A 17,135-nucleotide genomic window follows, 5' to 3' on the forward strand; every position below is an offset into this window, starting at 1 on the left:
CCTGGGGGACAGAGGGAGACTCCGGCTCAAAAATATATGTATATAATATATATATATATACACACACACACACACACACACACATACATCTATTTAAAAATATAAACGTAAAGTTTGTAAATATCACACAGTAATTTAACGACAAAAAAAAACCTTACTCTTTTCCTTTCTGCAGATGAATATCCTCTGATCTTTGTGTTGGACTGGAAAAATAACTGTTGGCATTAGCAGAATGATATGCAATCCTCACCTAATCCCAGAGAGATGGAGAATTTATTAACAGACCTTTTCAACGTTTACTTATTTATTTATTTATCATTTATTATTTCAGTCTTAGAAATTTCATAAGTAGAAAAATGTAAAACTACTTTATATTTTTCTTTTAAGATCTGTTATCTACTATGCTATACTTTTTTAAAATTATCAAAGCTCACTTCATTCTTTCTACCCTTCAGTAACATCAATAGTACTGTACCGAGTATGCTACACAGATCATAGCTTTTCCATAACTAGAACTGCAGTGGAAACTAAGAAGATACATACCAGGAGAAAGGCAGTTATTGACAAATAAAATATTCTTTTGCTCTGTGGAGAACTTTGAGAGATTTAATCCAAATTAGATTGCCGAAGATTGCTAAATGGTTCTGCACACTAGAGTGAGAGGACTTTGGGCTTCCCATTATGAATGATTATACTATCTTTGAAGTACACATGCTTGGAGTACAAACTATGATAAAAATTAGAATTCATAAATTACAGGTAGCAATTTAAACTTACACAACCAGTTTGGGAAGCAATCTTGCCACATAAGTCGAGTCATAAAATGTTAAATTGATTTGATCTGTTAGTTTCATATTTGTGAAATTGTCCTAACAAAATAATCCCAAATACAGAAAAGTTTAATGAACATAGATGTTCAATAGAGTAGTATTATTTGTGGTCATAAAACACCAGAAGTAAATAAAAACTTGTCAGTAGGGAGATGGTTATCTAAGCTTGGTAAATCCATGTAATAACACTACTTAGTCATTAAAAATAGTGATTATATAAATTGTTTAATAAAATTAGTATTTAATACTAGTATGTGAAAAACTATATATGAAATTGAATGTATAATTCTGTTTATGAAAAAAATAAAATAGAGAAATGACTTTTATCTCACGACCAAGTAAATGTAGAATAATGAAATATTTTCAGGTATGGGAAATTTTCTTGTAGGCTATAGGTTTTCTATCATCTTATATCTTGTATCATATCCAGGATAATAGCCAAGAGCCAAACCACATGACATCATTTTTCATACATTTTTAATATATTCATTTGTTTTGATTTAAAGTAAGATACATATAAACATCATCATAGTGTTTTTATAGTACCAAATAGTATTCTGAGGTTTCCCTACCTTATCTTCTGGAAGTCCAGTCTGGCTAAAATAAATAGCATAACGGTCATCACCTTTGATGTAGAATCTATAAACATCGGAATCTGGAGCCACCAAAAATCCACTAAAGCGTGCAACAAATGTGTCTTGTTCTATAGGCCAAATATAGGAAGCTGAATCTACCCAACTGGCACCCATGTACCCAGGGGTTTTTTCATCGTATTCCAGTATCTCTTCCAGATGTATTGGACGACTATTATTCCATACCTCAAGCTTCAGGCCTCTCCCTCCTAAGTGTAGTGAAATAAAATAAGTCTTTCATCAGGATCATAATGTAATGTCTCAGTGGCTTTCTATTTGGGTGTGAGTTATAGACTCTGTATATCAATTCATATTTTTAGCATGTGTGCAAACAAAACAATTACATATTCCCCTACACGTACCTGTAGCCAGGGGGCAGTCTGCAATTTGTTCACTGTTTGATTCACTTATTTGAGCCTCAGTTTCCACATGTGTAAAGTGGGAATAATAATAATATTTGCATAGCTGCTATAGGGATTATGTATAATACATATGTAAAACATCTGGCATTTAAAAAGTGCTTTATATAAGATAATATATGGTAATTTTTACTTATGATATAGCTGATGTTGCAAAACTTCAAGATTCATGCCATTTTAATACAAAACCTTTGCCTTGATGATTCTAACAAAAGTAAATTAATGGCTTACAAAGCCATTAATCAAAGAAGAGAAAGTGTTGGCTTTCAGGTTTCTCTCAATATTTGTTTTACTTTTTTTTTTTTTTTTAATTACTTCTACTCTAGGATTTCTTCTTCTTCTTGGACAGAATCAAAAACAGGATACTCTCAATAAACTGTACCTATACTTGCCAGAATAAACCCTGTGATTAAATTTTTTCCTAAACAGAAAGGAGCCATCTCTCTTTTTCTTTTCCTTCAACTGCAACAACAATTAGGCTTATTTCTTTCTTTAACAGCCGTAAGCTAGTCTGTATATGGGAAATAATGGCTACTCTTCTTCAGCTGAATTTGGTTGAAGACAAGCTTGAGCACTTCAAACTTTTACAGCAGCAGTGTTTAGTGATGTATACAATTTTCTTTAAAGTCATCAATTATAAATTATCAAAATTATTTTCTTAAACTGCTCATTTTTTCCTAATATTCAAACCAAAGAAATTTAAGAGGTTGGTAAACCATTTAATTGGCTTCAAATGTGAAACAATGACACGATTATAAACAACTTTCACTGTGGGAGCAAGATATGAGATACACACCACACGCAGACACGTGTACAGCATTTCCATGTTATTAGTGTAGATAGGAAAGCAATTTCACTGGGTCACAAGGTGAAAGTCTGAAAAGAATTTAGAGTAACATTTCTCTCATCTCCTGTTTTCACTCCCACATTTTTCTAGACAAGTGAATATTTAACTTCCCCTATTTATCTTTTTAAATCAGAAAAAAGCATTTAAAAAATTTCTATGTAGACTGTACCAAGTTTTAGTTATCATAGTTTAATTAGAAATAAAAGCATAATTAAGCTCTGTCAGTAGAGATGTGCTGTTTTCAGGAGGGTGTCTTGATAATTTAGGCTGGGTTTTTCTCCATAGGTGCAGCTTTGTGAAAGTTATTTTAATAGAAATATTTTCTAATCCAGAAAATGTAAATTTTAAAACTTGGAGGAAATTTCTTACAATTCTTACTACAAATTCTGAACTCTAAAAAGTTTAAATAATATTTTTACTAATATTTTTATGTAAATATAGAAATGGCCATTTTCCCTGATGGTAACTTACCTGGATATACAGCTTTGAAAATATGAGGTTTGGGGGGTGTTTTGCAACATATACTATTTTCCGTGACATTCAAAGCATCACAAGTTTCACCTATAGAGAAGCAAGATACAAAACCGTTACTACTGAAACTTCAGAATGCAATCACATCAGTGTATCTTTAAGCACTTTTGCAATTAAAACAAAGTTTCATAAACAAGAGGCAAGTTGGGGCTCTTTATTTCTTTTACATATTCTCTATTAAAGCTTTTCATGCAATAATTGTCATACTTCCACAAAGCAACATTTTTTCTGGTGGAACATCACAAGCCTGAGATAGAAAATTTCATAATTTCTGAGATAAAAAATTTGACAATACTATGTCTTTGCACAAGGTATCACTTCTGAATCCAAAGTAAAAACTTATATTTTGTTCCTTGGAGATAAGCTGCTGAATAAACCCGTGTCATGCAAAGGTAGATGATCCCAGACCTCTTGAGTAGGAAAAATGCTGGTTTAGTCCAAGTTCTTCAAATGAAAAAAAAGGGGGGTAGTAACTGTTAAATGGCATTTTCACAGACAAACTGAAACCACAACAGGAAAAAAGCTTAAAAGATAGCTATTATAACTTTTATATCAGCACAATTAGACTTGCGAGAAGAGTCTATGTTTTAAACCTCCATGTGTTCCTCACAATGCCTCACATATGGTCAGCCTCAGAAAGTATTCACTGAAATGGCAGTTGCAGCCCATGAAATGTGAGGACGACAGAAATGGAGAGAGATATTTTTGCCAAGTTTTGTTTGATAGCCTGGAAAATTTAAATTTTGACACTACTTTTCACCATTTTATTTGTTTGTGTGTTTTTTGAGGCAGGGTGTTGCTCTGTCACCCAAGTTGGAGTGCAGTTTCATGATCAAAACTCACTGTAGCCTCCACCTCCTGGGCTCAAGCAGTCCTCCCATCTCAGCCTCTTAAGTAGCTGTAACTACAGGCATGCACCACTATGCCAGTCTTCTTTTTTTTTTTTTTCCGTAAAGACAGGCTACCCTGCGTTGCCTAGTCAGGTATCAAACTCCTGGGCTCAAGTAATCTTCCTGCCTCAGCCTGCCAAATTGCTGGTATTACAGGCATGAGCCACTGCACCCAGCCCCTTTCATTATTTTGAATGTTTTATGGATGCAAGAAATTTGAACCAGAAAACAGTAAATAGGAACAGTATATTAAACCAATCACCCATTTTATTGGAAGCAAAGGAAAGACACATAAACATCACATTTTCAATAGATTATTGAGGATTCAAAATCTGGAATCTGGTTGCCATATTAATGGTAATGAAAGATGGTAGAAAACGAATATGTTCTCTTTTCATATCAACAGCATCATAGTCATATGCAAAATAAACCTAAGACAGATTATGAAACACATTATATAAATTAAAAGTGCATTATGGCCTGAGTTTTAATGTTTAAAACATAAAATCTGGTCAGATTAATACATATATGAATTTTAAATATTTATGGCCCAGGTTTTAGTATGTATGCCAATGACCAGCAAGGATTCATGCAGACACGAAAGAAGACTGTATAAATATTATGTGAGGTTGCTTAATATCCATTTCTCTTTTTTTCTGAAACCACATTTTGGCTGGCTTGCAGGCAGATTCCATAAAAGGTAGAAAGTACTTGAGCAAGAGGACTATAGAAATGCATATGCCTTGTTCCATGGGCAGGCATCCTGTCCCCTGACTAGCAATAAAAGTGATGTCATTATGGCTGAATGGGAAGATTCCCAAGATCACATTCACTCCTTTTGAGCTGCATAGCTGTCTACCTCTGAACAGATCTGGACAGGACACATAAAAGTGAAGCATAATCACAAAACCAAGTCCTACATGCATTTGTAAATAGACAACTCATTGAAATTACTGCTCTTTTCAAGGCCAATATCATCAGTGATTGCTGATGTCCAGATGAGGCACAGCATATGAGAAGAATATGAGGAGAACAACCCAAAATATTACTTTAAATTTCCTCACAATTAGCTAACTCGCTGAGAAATAACAACCATTCAAAAAGGGCATTTAAGAGCTTCTAAATTAAGGGTAGATGTGTCCTTAAACTGTGGCGAGGAATTCATGGATGGCAGCTGCAATGCTGCTACACAAAGCCTGTTGGTGCCAACCCTAAAGCTCAGGTCCTATTCACATGAGGTTTCAGGGAGTGACCCTTGCTGGAAAATTGCAATGGAAAGAGTATCAAACCCCAGAACCAAATGACTGTGTGAAAATACTCAGCTTCCAGTTGAAGGCATGAGTTGAGAAAAGACTATTATTAGTCTGACGAATTATTAAAGAACAGGCAGAATTGGTGGTAATAAGGTAATATATCAAAAAAACATGAGAAATACCTCCAACTAGAACTCTGATGGGGAAATCTGTCTGATCAAAGAACTGTCCACTTATTGTCAGCGTGGTGCCACCTCGAATGCTTCCTTGTGAAGGGAAAATCATAGTGACCTCTGGGGTAAAAGCACATTAAATAAAATACCATAAATATTACACATAAATGCAAATGCCTGATTTTTTAAAACTTCCAAATTACCTAGCCATAGCACCTTTGTTACCAACCGCATAAATTAGGTGTTTCATTACTTTCTCTGATGCAATCCTGCAAAAATGACAATAAACATGGCATTGACAGAGACTTACATCCCATAAGGACCAGGCTTTGGTGGTGACTGGTATTAAAGCAATATTGGTAATGCGAGCGTTAAAGAAGTAAGGAAAACCTGAGCTGAGCAGGAAGGCAGGTAGAACCATTCTTCTTCCATGCGCCCTTGAAGAATGAACCTTTCCTATGTTCATGGACCAACTTCTTATAATTTTCTCTTATAGTAATACATTTAACTATGATTGAACTTCTTGTGGCTTTGTATATATAAGTTGTAGGTATATTGTAAAATAGCCCAGTACATGACATATGGCAGATTCTTACTAAAATTTATCCTTATTAACTCTATCAAATACCTATGTATTCTTACATATGAATTTCACACTAAATAAGCTTCTAGGAAAAGCCAAGATACATCACATTTGATTGATTCCAAGACTCACCTTTTTTAACATCTTTGAAATCTAAATGTATCTTTCTATCACTCCTGACCTGGAGTGAAGTACAATTCTATCAGGATGATTTGTGTTTGTTCTGATACTCTCCAAGGGATACTAGCAACCTGAGACCTCTTTAAATTAAATTATGATCTTCTTGAGGATTCTTTTGGACCACACTGAGAGCATAAATCTGAGACAGTTTCAGCGGTCTCCAAGTTACCAAAGTCAGACTTTAGATTTTTTGACTTTACAACGGTGAAAAATAATGAATTTGGTAGAAACCATATAGTACTTAGAATTTTGCATTTTGATCTTTTCCCAGGCTATTGATATGCGGTAAATACTCTCTCCTGATGCTGAGCAGCACAACCAGCAGCAGCCCCCAGTCAGTCACACAATGATGAGGGTAAACAACCTGTAACTTCAGAGCACTGTGTTGTCAGACGATATAGCCAATGTGAGTGTTCTGAGTACGTTTAAGGAAAGCTAAGCTAAGCTAATACACATTCAGCATATTAAATGCATTTTCAATTTAACAATATTTTCAACTTATGATGGGGTTATCCCATTGTAAATTGAGAGGCGTCTATACTGGTTTTTGGTTAAGATTGACAGTGGAGATTTTTTTCCCTCCCTTTACCAATAGCCAAAGTTGAAACATGCAAATTTCCCTGCTGTCTGTGTTAGTGTAATGAGTTTATTTTTCAATCAATCTTACACTAAGAATATTGTCTGCTGTGGGGGAGGTCCTGCTTAATGTTGGAGCTTCCTGTTAGACTCCCCATCTTAGGCATTTTTCCTTTCCTAGCAGTACATCAAATAATATAATACACCTTCCATTCATTGCCTTTGGTTTGGTTAAATCAATTATACACTGTCTTCCCCCCTACAACAGAGTGAAAGAAAAGTACATACCTGCATATGTTTGAAACATTGAAATTTTATTGAGAGAAGAAACAAAATATGCCATTTTCTGTGGAAAACTCCTGTTAAAAAAAGGTTAAATTTTCTGCTTTGAATGATCTTTAATTTAGGAACTTTTTTTTTTAACTTCAGTGATAGTAATTATGTGATAATCTGCAAAAGAGCAGGATGAAACTTTTGCAAGAAGATAAAAATTTTCTTTATTTTGATTTGGTTGTTGGTGACATACATATATACATTTGGTACTGAATTGCAATCTGTATCTCAATAAAGTTGATTTCTTTTACTTTCTTTTTTTTTTTTTTTTTTGATGGAGTCTCGCTCTGTTGCCAGCATGGAGTGCAGTGGTGCAATCCTGGCTCATTGCAACCTCTGCCTCCCGGGTTCAAGGGATTCTCCTGCCTCAGCCTCCCAAGTAGCTGGGACTACATGTGCATGCCACCACGCCCAGCTAATTTTGTTGTATTTTTAGTAGAGTTGGGGTTTCACTATGTTGGCCGGGATGGTCTGTATCCCTTGACCCCATGATCTGTCCTCCTTGGCCTCCCAAAGTGCTGGGATTACAGGTGTGAGCCCCTGCGCCTGGCCCTAGAGTTTATTTTAAGAAATTATATTGACATAAAAAAGCATACGCGAGGATTACCCTTTATAAAGGCTGGGATCTTCTGCTGACCATGCCAGTCTGTCTTCTTTTAGAACCTCTTTTTTGTTCTAAGAGGAGGGATCATGCTAAGACTTTTCAATTGATTATGCCGTTTGATCTTTACATCAACCACATGAGGCAGGTGAATTTCAGAGAATTAACTTAAGATCACACTGTAAGTAAGTGGCAGACACAGAACTGGACCCAGGCAGTTTGAGTCCAGAGCTGTGGCTCCTCCTCACCTATGTATTACACAGTAATGCATAGTCCACCCACTAATCTGTGTGACACTGCAAGTGGATGACAGCAAATTAGCAATAACTGACCAGGTTAAAACTGTCCTTAATAAACACAGTGCCCCTTATTCATAGATACGCACTTATACTTCTATAAACCTAAAGAATTAAGAAGGAAAATAATTCTGGAAATTAAATGCTGTTACTTTAATTACATTCAAGGCATTCTCCATTAGGAAAGTTAAGAAATTCAAATATTAAGACTCATATCTCATTCATCATAGTTATACTGAATTAGAATCTAAAAGAATAATGTAAATCTTGTCATTGAGACCAACAATTAGCGCTCCTATAAATCTAACCAGGCATTACTATGTTCATTTGCAAGACTACAGAGTCTCTGGAAATATTTTATGCTAGATTAGTTACTTAAGAAATTCATGCTAGATTTCATATTTTTATGTCAGAAGCCTTTTGGCTGATTTCCCAAAGATCTGAAACCTTGCTAGCCCCAACGATATTGTGTCCGGTCAGATCCTGCATCTCAAAAATTAACTCTGCTTCTTAAGTTAGTGGGGAAATTGCCTCCTGAAATAAAATTTGAATGTAATTTATTTTGGATGACACTGAGGTTGTTTCCACTAATTCATTGATAATGACTAGGCATTTCTCAATTAAGGCAACATCGTCTGAACCTTATCAGTTTGGAACAGCTGTTGTTTGAACGTGGGGTAATAGAGAAGAGAAGGTTGGCTATTAAAAGAAATACAGAATAGATGCCACAGAAAGGCCTTTAATTGGTTCATTTGATATTCAACAATGCTCATGAAATTTGTGAAATATCAACTTTATAAGTTAATGAATGATTTAACATTCAAAAAATACCATGTAATCTTAAAATTAGGCTTTAAAATCATAAATGCCATATTTCTAACAGTTATCTTAAATTCATAAGAATATTTTATACAGAAACACAAATTTCCTCAATTCTAAGACATTTGTACAAAGGAACAGCCATTGGCTTTAAAATTGGGTAGGGGGTGGAATTATAAATTGAGTCCATAGAATCAATAATTTAATGCAGTATTTTTGCTTCTATTATATGTGAATTTGCTGGCATTTCTAAATTGAAAGTTTCTGGGCATGTTAATGCAGCATATTGATTTATGGGTTCTTATCAATCACATTCAACCTTGATCACTCGAATCTTCTATTTTTGGATAATTATTTCTCTGAGAGACATATGATGGATTTGGCAATTAATGCTTTTCATACAGACTCAGAACTAAGAATTCATTTTTCTTTCACCTTGGGAAGGTTGCTACTAAGAGCATTTTTAAAAATCATGTATAGTTCAAAAAATCATTTAAAACTCAATAATTATTGTTCCTAATATGGTTTTCTAATATGTTCAACAAAATCCTGCTGCCCTGGCTTATCAAGTCGTATGTAAGTAGGTCATCCCTGAAGAGAATAATTGTTAAGTTAAGCGACCCTAAGTCATGTGTCCCATGTAAATCACAAAGTTGTATTATAGCATTGTTTATATATCTTCCACTCTGATTTACTTTTAGTTTTGGTCTAGCCTATATTGGTCTATAATAAAGTGTCCAGTCAGGCATCATTTTGTTATAATGACACCTATTTCCTCTAGATGTTTAGAAGTAGATGGTCTCTAAATACAATGCTAGTGCACTTGAGCTCACTAACCAATTGCAGTTCCATCCATAAAGGGACAAAATCTCATCCTTCACTTGTAGTCTGTGAGTGCTGCCAGGAATAAAATCTACTTTGATTGTAATATTGCCATTTTTTCAGACCTCTGATCATTGTTCAGAGACAAAAAAGAAATTAACTGATCTTTCCTATTACTGATCTACTATAGCTATATTAGGATTGAGTGTTAATGCAATTTATTTGGATTTCTGTCAACTCACTTTCTCAATAGGAGACACTGTGACATTTTGGGCAGAACAATTGATTTGGGTTTGGCACATCATGATACTGCCCACTAAAGGCCATTAACATACCCAGTTACTGTGACAGCCAGGGGATTCTCCACACATTTGCAAATGCTCCCAAGGGTAGAGAAATCCTGCTATGGTATGGAATCCTGGATCAGGATCGTAAGTAGTGATGAAATGTGGTACTGATTGCTGAATCACTCCATCAGTCATAGCAAAGCACTGGAATAAAATGCTCAGGTCCTAGAGTTAGATGGCATGAGTTTGCACACTAATGCTGCTTCCTACTAGCTGAATATCCCTAGGCAAATTATTTAATGTTTCCAAGTCTCATTTTCCCAGTGGGTAACATAGGGTGGATGATAACACTTAATTTATCCTTGGGAGCTTCTTTAGGAGGATTAAACTCGATAATGTATGTAAAGTGCTTAACACCATGCCTGCTGCTAAATGTTCACTATTATTATCTATAACACGGGGTTTCAACATGCATTGAAATTTGCATACTCTGATATTTCTATAAAAGTATGATGATCTTTCTTACTGAAATTAGAATGTAGAACATCTGGAAATGAGTTCTAGTTTTATTAAAAGTCATAAATATGAGTTATTAATATTGCTGTTAAGATGCACAATTGAAAGATATAACTACCATCTTTCACAACTCCCTATGTGGATAACTTAAAAGAAAATCTTTATCAGGTAATATTAACCATGAGGTTTTGTTTATTCTCCCATTAGTCTAAATTTGAATTTAATTGCTTTAGTTATTTAAAAAGTTACAATTAAATCAGAAAAGCTGCAGGACATAAAATAATACTTTTCCATAACACAAGTGAAGATTTTTATGTTATTTTAGTTAATGCTAGATTTCCCTACAACAGAAAGGTTATGTATGAAGCCTAAATTATGAGGGAAAAGAAGTCACAGACTCTTTAACTATTAATTTGGGGAAATAAAGTAGTTAAGTTTTTATTTTTAAACCTCTGCATCTATGGCACAAAGTAAATATACATTTTATCTTATTTGCCCAGTTGAATAAATTATAAAAATTATTATGTACAAAATTGCCTACCTTCCATAATCGTTATCTAAGATGAAGCTGACATTGTGATGACCTGGAATTAATGAAAATACACAATCAAATTCCCAATCACAGAAGAACAATAACTCTATATTACAAAGCTGATTTAAAAGCAGAGAAAAAGTACAAAATCAAAAATTGTACTTATCCAATTTTCTATTTATCATCAAAGAAATAAAAATTGAACTGTCTTGAAGCAGCCACTATATAAAAATATACATAATAAGGTGTCTTGAAGTTATAACTAGAAACACCTAGCAAAATATGATCATGAATGAAGAATAATAAAAGAACAGATATATAACCATATTGCCCTGAAATTTCTTTTATTTATTTAACAGCTATTTAATTGTTCAGACACTGTACTAGAGGCTGAGAGAGCAGATGTAGGGTGAGCACACAGCTTGTCCTTCTTCTAACAGAACATAATGTCTAGTGGAGGGAACAGTTAGCCAAGAGCAACGACACAGAGAACTAAAAATTGTGATAAGGCTATTAAAAAAAAAGTAGAATGAGTTTTGAGAATGTAAGACAGGTGATGACCTAGGCCTTTTTGAGAACGTGACATTTTGTCTGAAATGTTTAGGATAGGAAGATTGCAAAGGGCCTGAGACAGAAGGGAGGGAAGCCCATTCAAGATTTAAAAGAAGGCCAGTTGCGTTGGCTCACCCCTGTAACCCCAGCACTTTGGGAGGCTGAGGTGGGAGGATCACCTGAAATCAGGAGTTGGAGACCAGCCTGGCCAACATGGCGAAACCCCATCTCTACCAAGAATACAAAAGTTAGCCAGGCGTGGTGTTGCGTGCCTGTAATCCCTGCCACTAGGGAGGTTGAGGCACAGTAATTGCTTGAAGACGGGAGGCGGAGGTTGCAGTGAGCTGAGATTGCAGCACTGTACCCCAGACTGGGCAACAGAGTGAAACTCTGTAACACACACACACACACACACACACACACACACACACACACACACACATCTACGTGTCTGGAGGACGTAGGTCAAGAAGAAAAGAACAGAGCAAAATTAAGGCAACAGGCAAAACAGCCAAATTAGACACGTAATGCTGAAGGGAGAAAGAAGAAAAAAAGAAACCTGAAGAAGTTTACCTTATATATAAACCATAGGAAAATACTAATTCATACATGCTGGCATGAAAGTGAAAACGAGCCAAGGAAAAGAGAAAATACTTAAAAAAAAAAAAAAAAAACTGATCCAAAAGGCAGAGGAGGGAGGTCTAGGAGATTACAAAACAGGGAAAAAGAATAAGGCATCTGTAAGCATTATGAAGAAAGATGACCAACACTTGCCAATAAAAGTTCCAGTTGTCTTACAAACCATGGAACCCATATCTCCATTTGGATGATCCAGTTTTAGACCATACCTAATAAAAAAAGTTAATGTCAAAGTTTATATTGACACTAAAATTTTAGAATATTGTATTTCTCTTAAAAACAACTCATTAATTTCAGAATATGAATCAGGAGAGAAATTGTTGCAACAACCAAAATTTCTGTCAAATAAAACTATTTCCCAGACTTCACTGGAGATGTTTGAATAAAATTTTATATAACAAAAAATACTTTATAATTTTGGCTATGCCCTTTAATATTCCTTTAAAAGAGTATGAGATACTGCCAAATGAAATAATTCCTTGATAAAGATATTGCTCAAAACATCTTTTCTCATAAAAATCTAAATAGTTCATATTATACTATCTTGGAGATTGAGTAGGATATAAGGTAGCACCTAACTGTAAAAATGATTGCTAATTTGTTGTGGAATATTATAATTTATACTGTATTATAAAGCATTTAGCTATGCAGTATTGGTAGCTATTACTATTTAAATTTAGTTTGCTTATATCTGCTATTTGTTTTTATAAAGAAAATAATTTGAATTACTTACAAATTATCAGATTGTGGTATGAGAAGTTCACAGGGCATTCCTCCAATGTAAACTCTGTACAAATATTTTTATTAGAAAGGATCAAGTTATGTTTAACAAATTGTTTCAAATTTGTGCTCCTCCCATCAACCTCACTGACTCCCTTAATTATTTTTTCTCAATCACTTATTATTATCCACCACTCATTCACTCAATAAAACATTTACTGAACCTCTATTATGTGGCAGTCCCTGCTGTAGGTACTGGGACACATCGGTGAATGAAACAAAGATCCCTTTGTTGCCCTCATGGAACTGACATTTTAACTGGGAAAGACGAATAAAACATTATATAACATATTTAGTGTGTTAGAGGTGTTAAGTACTACAAGAAAAGACAACATAGAAACAGATAATAAATTCATCCATCTGAAATTAAATCATCTCAAATAAAAAGCATTTTGTAGTAGGTTTTATACTATAGTAATTAAGGTAAACAGCACAGCCATCACAAAGTTAACAGGAGAAAGAGGATGTATAACAGCATCAGTGACACATGAATGAAAATAAGAAGCTGAGCAGAGTCAGAGTCCGGCTGCAGGGAAAGCATCTGCCTCTGTATTTCCCCAGGTGATCGGGTCTGACCTATTACTTTGGGGCTGATAGTACCTGATGCTGTTGGAGGCTGGCAGGTGACTGACTGGTATTGGATTCTTTGCAACACCAGAATAAACCATCAGCTTTTGTGACAGCAAATCCCAGACTCAAAATAAGGCCAGATACAAACTTGAACTATAAAAAATAAGGACTTTCGTTTGCAGAAAATTTTGAACTTTTTAATATACTTTTATACATAAGTCCATTCATTTGATCATTACATTAGGATTGTATAAGCAAGTAAACTGAATTATTGTACCCATTACACATATTCGTGGATTTAAATTCTCCTTCTAATCTCCTGCCTCATTCTAGCTAAATAATAAATTTAGCAGCTAACACTTAGAATAGGTTCCTACGACGTTTAATCCTTGCAAACATCTTATGAGTTAGTAACTATTATCCTTCAATTTTACACATGAAAAAACTGAAACAGAAAGCTTAAGCAACTTGCCCAAGCCTGTAGACAATGAGGGGTAGAGCAGGAATTCAAACTCAGTTTGGCTGCAGTCAGTGTTTTTAACCACAGTTGATAATCCACACAGTGGTCTGGGTATGCATACCTAGAGTAAAACCACCCTATTTGGTCTTAAATACATATTTTTTAGAATTATTTTTACCTGATTTTTTAGATCAAAAGCTCCTTAGTAAGCACTAATCCCTCTTTCCATTTGCATGTCCTCTATAATTTCTACCTGGTCTGAATTTGGAGATTTAGTTGAATGAACAAGATTTGTGAGAAGCAGGTCTCCTGAATTCCTGCCCAGAACACAGCCTATTGCTCTCAACTCCCTCCCTATGAACAGAATCCAGACATAATAAATTGCTTCAGGAGCCCTGGTATCATAATTAACATGGTAGAAATGAGACAAATTCAGCTCCAAGACTTTCTTGCCCACACATTAATAGACTTGTGAAAAAAAAAATCTGAATTTACATATAATAGCTCAGGATTTCCAGAGTATAAGGATTAGGTAGCCTGATCTCTAAGGTCCCCTCTTACTGCAATTCTGTGATTTCATGGAATAATTTCCATCCAAACCCTTATATTAAGCAGAAATAAATTCCAGTTTCAGTAGAGGAAAAAAGGAAACTCTTTTTGAAAGTTAAACTTTCTATTTCCTGGCCTCATTATGGGAAAGGATGACTTAGAAAACCCTAAGAATTTTAATAAAAACCACTCATAACACTCAGCTATGAGAAGCAGACAAAATTTTTACTTCTACTAATCAATATATATAAAATGTTAAATATCTCTACTTGGAAGTTCTTTTATCACATATAAGGAATTAGTATGAACATTTTCAGAAATTATAGATGCATACAAATGTGATTTAATTAAAGTTTCTATTCTATACAATGCCAGATAAATCTTTATTTCACTTATTAAAATCTTTTAAATTGCTTGTTTTACAAAATTATACATTTGTATGTGTGTGTGTGTATACCTCACCGTTATAGCATTCAAAAAATTCTCTAATTGTTGAGTTGCTATCTGAATTGTTTAACTTATCCATTTACCTGTTTTATGCATGAGTTCGATAAACATAAAATCTTGAAAGCCATAATTGTGAGTCTATACTTTTTTCTATAGGAAATAAATAGGCCTTTCAGTCTTTAAAGGCAGGACTGAAATAACACCATCTATGCTACAGGAAGAAACTCTAGTGACAATGCTAATTTTCAGTCCAAAATGTGGACAATTTTTTTTTTGACATTAGCTAACTAGCCAAAGTTACTGTCTAGTTCACAGTTGGCAAATGGAAGAAACAGGATTCAAAGCTTGGCCTGTTAATGAGTTATTGACAATATTTGGTTTCAGCACTTGCCTGTACATCATGAAGCAGTAGAAAAGGTGTCAAATACTGTGTTACGAGACTTGTGTTCTACTCCTGACCCTGACTGAGCTATGTGACCTCTAGGCCTCAGGTGTTTTCATACACAAAAGGAGGCAGTTAGATTAAGTAATAAAGGCCTCTAGTAATAAATTTGTATGACTATAACTCAATTACTATTGGACTTGTCTGTGTGTTTCTTCTATTAATAAATCCATCACAAAACAATAAGATATTACATCAGACCAATAAAGAAAGACATATCGACCATTGCTTTCGCGTGTCAATGAATCTTCCAACAGTCTGTTTTACTTTCTATAATATGGCTGAAAAAACACTGGTTAGTTCTACCACATTGTAATGGGATTTAATAACATTGGCCCACTATTTCTGGAATATTATATCTCATTTGTAAGAGTATATTTCCACATCAAAAGATTACCTCAAAATCCTAACATTTTTTCCATTTGAGCTTAGTGCAATATTACTTCCATAGACGTCAGTGAAGATTCTGCCTTGGATTGTTATTAGTGTACCTGAAAATAAACAAAAACCCCAGAAAGGTTCTGTGTAAGAAAATCTATCCACACACTTAATACGAAAAAATAAGAGATTTTCCCAATAAAACCAGAACCCAGACACTTATACCTCATGTTTGCCACTATTGTTTAGCATTGTTCTGAAATTTCTACAAATAAATTTCTACAATAAAACATGAATGAGTATCTATAAATACTTATAGATTAGAGAAGTATAGCATAGAAGACAGGATGATATTCTATAAGTACTGCTTGGGTCAATGGGTGATTATTTGAGAAAAAAAAAGGATCTCTGTACTAAAAAGTAAATCTAAGTAAATCTTAGATGAAATAAAAATGAAATATAAAACCATAACAATTCTTGAAAAATAGGTGAAAATTTATATAATATTTATATAGTTCGGATAGTAGGATCTCCCATCACTTAAAAATGAAGAAAAAATAACAAAGGTTAAGATCTATAGATGTGATAATAAAAATCAAAATTTGTCTGGATGACAGAAAAATCATTAATACATTTTAAAAGTAAATGATAAATTCAAAATATATTTCTTACATATAACATATAAATGGTTAATATCCTTAAAATATAAAGAATCCTTGTAACTTAATAAGAAAAATGGTGAATAACTTTAAATTAAGCCAAAGAGATAAACAGTTAATGTATAAAAGAAGGAATACAAATGGTCAATAGGGAAAAAAGAAGTTTAATTACATAAATCAAAGAACAGGAAAAAAATTAAACCTACTGTATCTTTTATATAAATTCTTCAAAAAATAGTAATTGTCAAGGTTACACATTCTCTGTTATTGCCATTGGGATTATAAACTGGAATAATATAGTAATTATAACCCTGGAAACAAGTTGAATGTACAAGTAGTGGAGGGGCGAGGGTGGATAAATACATTATAGTAGATGAAGACATAGCCATTGAAAATAGACTGCTAGCAAGACTAATAAAGAAGAAAAGAGAGAAGAATCAAATAGATGCAATAAAAAATGATAAAGTGGATATCACCACCGACCCCACAGAAATACAAACTACCATCAGAGAATACTATAAACACCTCTACGCAAATCA

At 34.1% G+C, this 17,135-nt stretch overlaps 1 protein-coding gene across 1 annotated transcript in view; it reads right to left on the reverse strand.

The window, feature by feature from the left end:
- The window catches only part of PKHD1L1 (polycystic kidney and hepatic disease 1 (autosomal recessive)-like 1), a 159,097-nt gene that overhangs the window by 125,389 nt on the left and 16,573 nt on the right, over positions 1 to 17,135 (reverse strand). Inside the window, exons 6-14 of the mRNA XM_011961082.1 lie at positions 15,957 to 16,050; positions 13,045 to 13,098; positions 12,447 to 12,520; positions 11,130 to 11,172; positions 7,203 to 7,273; positions 5,585 to 5,695; positions 3,200 to 3,289; positions 1,403 to 1,671; positions 159 to 250 (exon numbers count right to left, since the gene is read on the reverse strand). Coding sequence (XP_011816472.1) covers positions 159 to 250; positions 1,403 to 1,671; positions 3,200 to 3,289; positions 5,585 to 5,695; positions 7,203 to 7,273; positions 11,130 to 11,172; positions 12,447 to 12,520; positions 13,045 to 13,098; positions 15,957 to 16,050 — 898 coding nt within the window. The remainder of the gene's footprint in view (positions 1 to 158; positions 251 to 1,402; positions 1,672 to 3,199; positions 3,290 to 5,584; positions 5,696 to 7,202; positions 7,274 to 11,129; positions 11,173 to 12,446; positions 12,521 to 13,044; positions 13,099 to 15,956; positions 16,051 to 17,135) is intronic.

Source organism: Colobus angolensis, unplaced genomic scaffold (assembly GCF_000951035.1).
Source record: "Colobus angolensis palliatus isolate OR3802 unplaced genomic scaffold, Cang.pa_1.0 Scaffold535, whole genome shotgun sequence".
NCBI lineage: Eukaryota > Metazoa > Chordata > Mammalia > Primates > Cercopithecidae > Colobus > Colobus angolensis.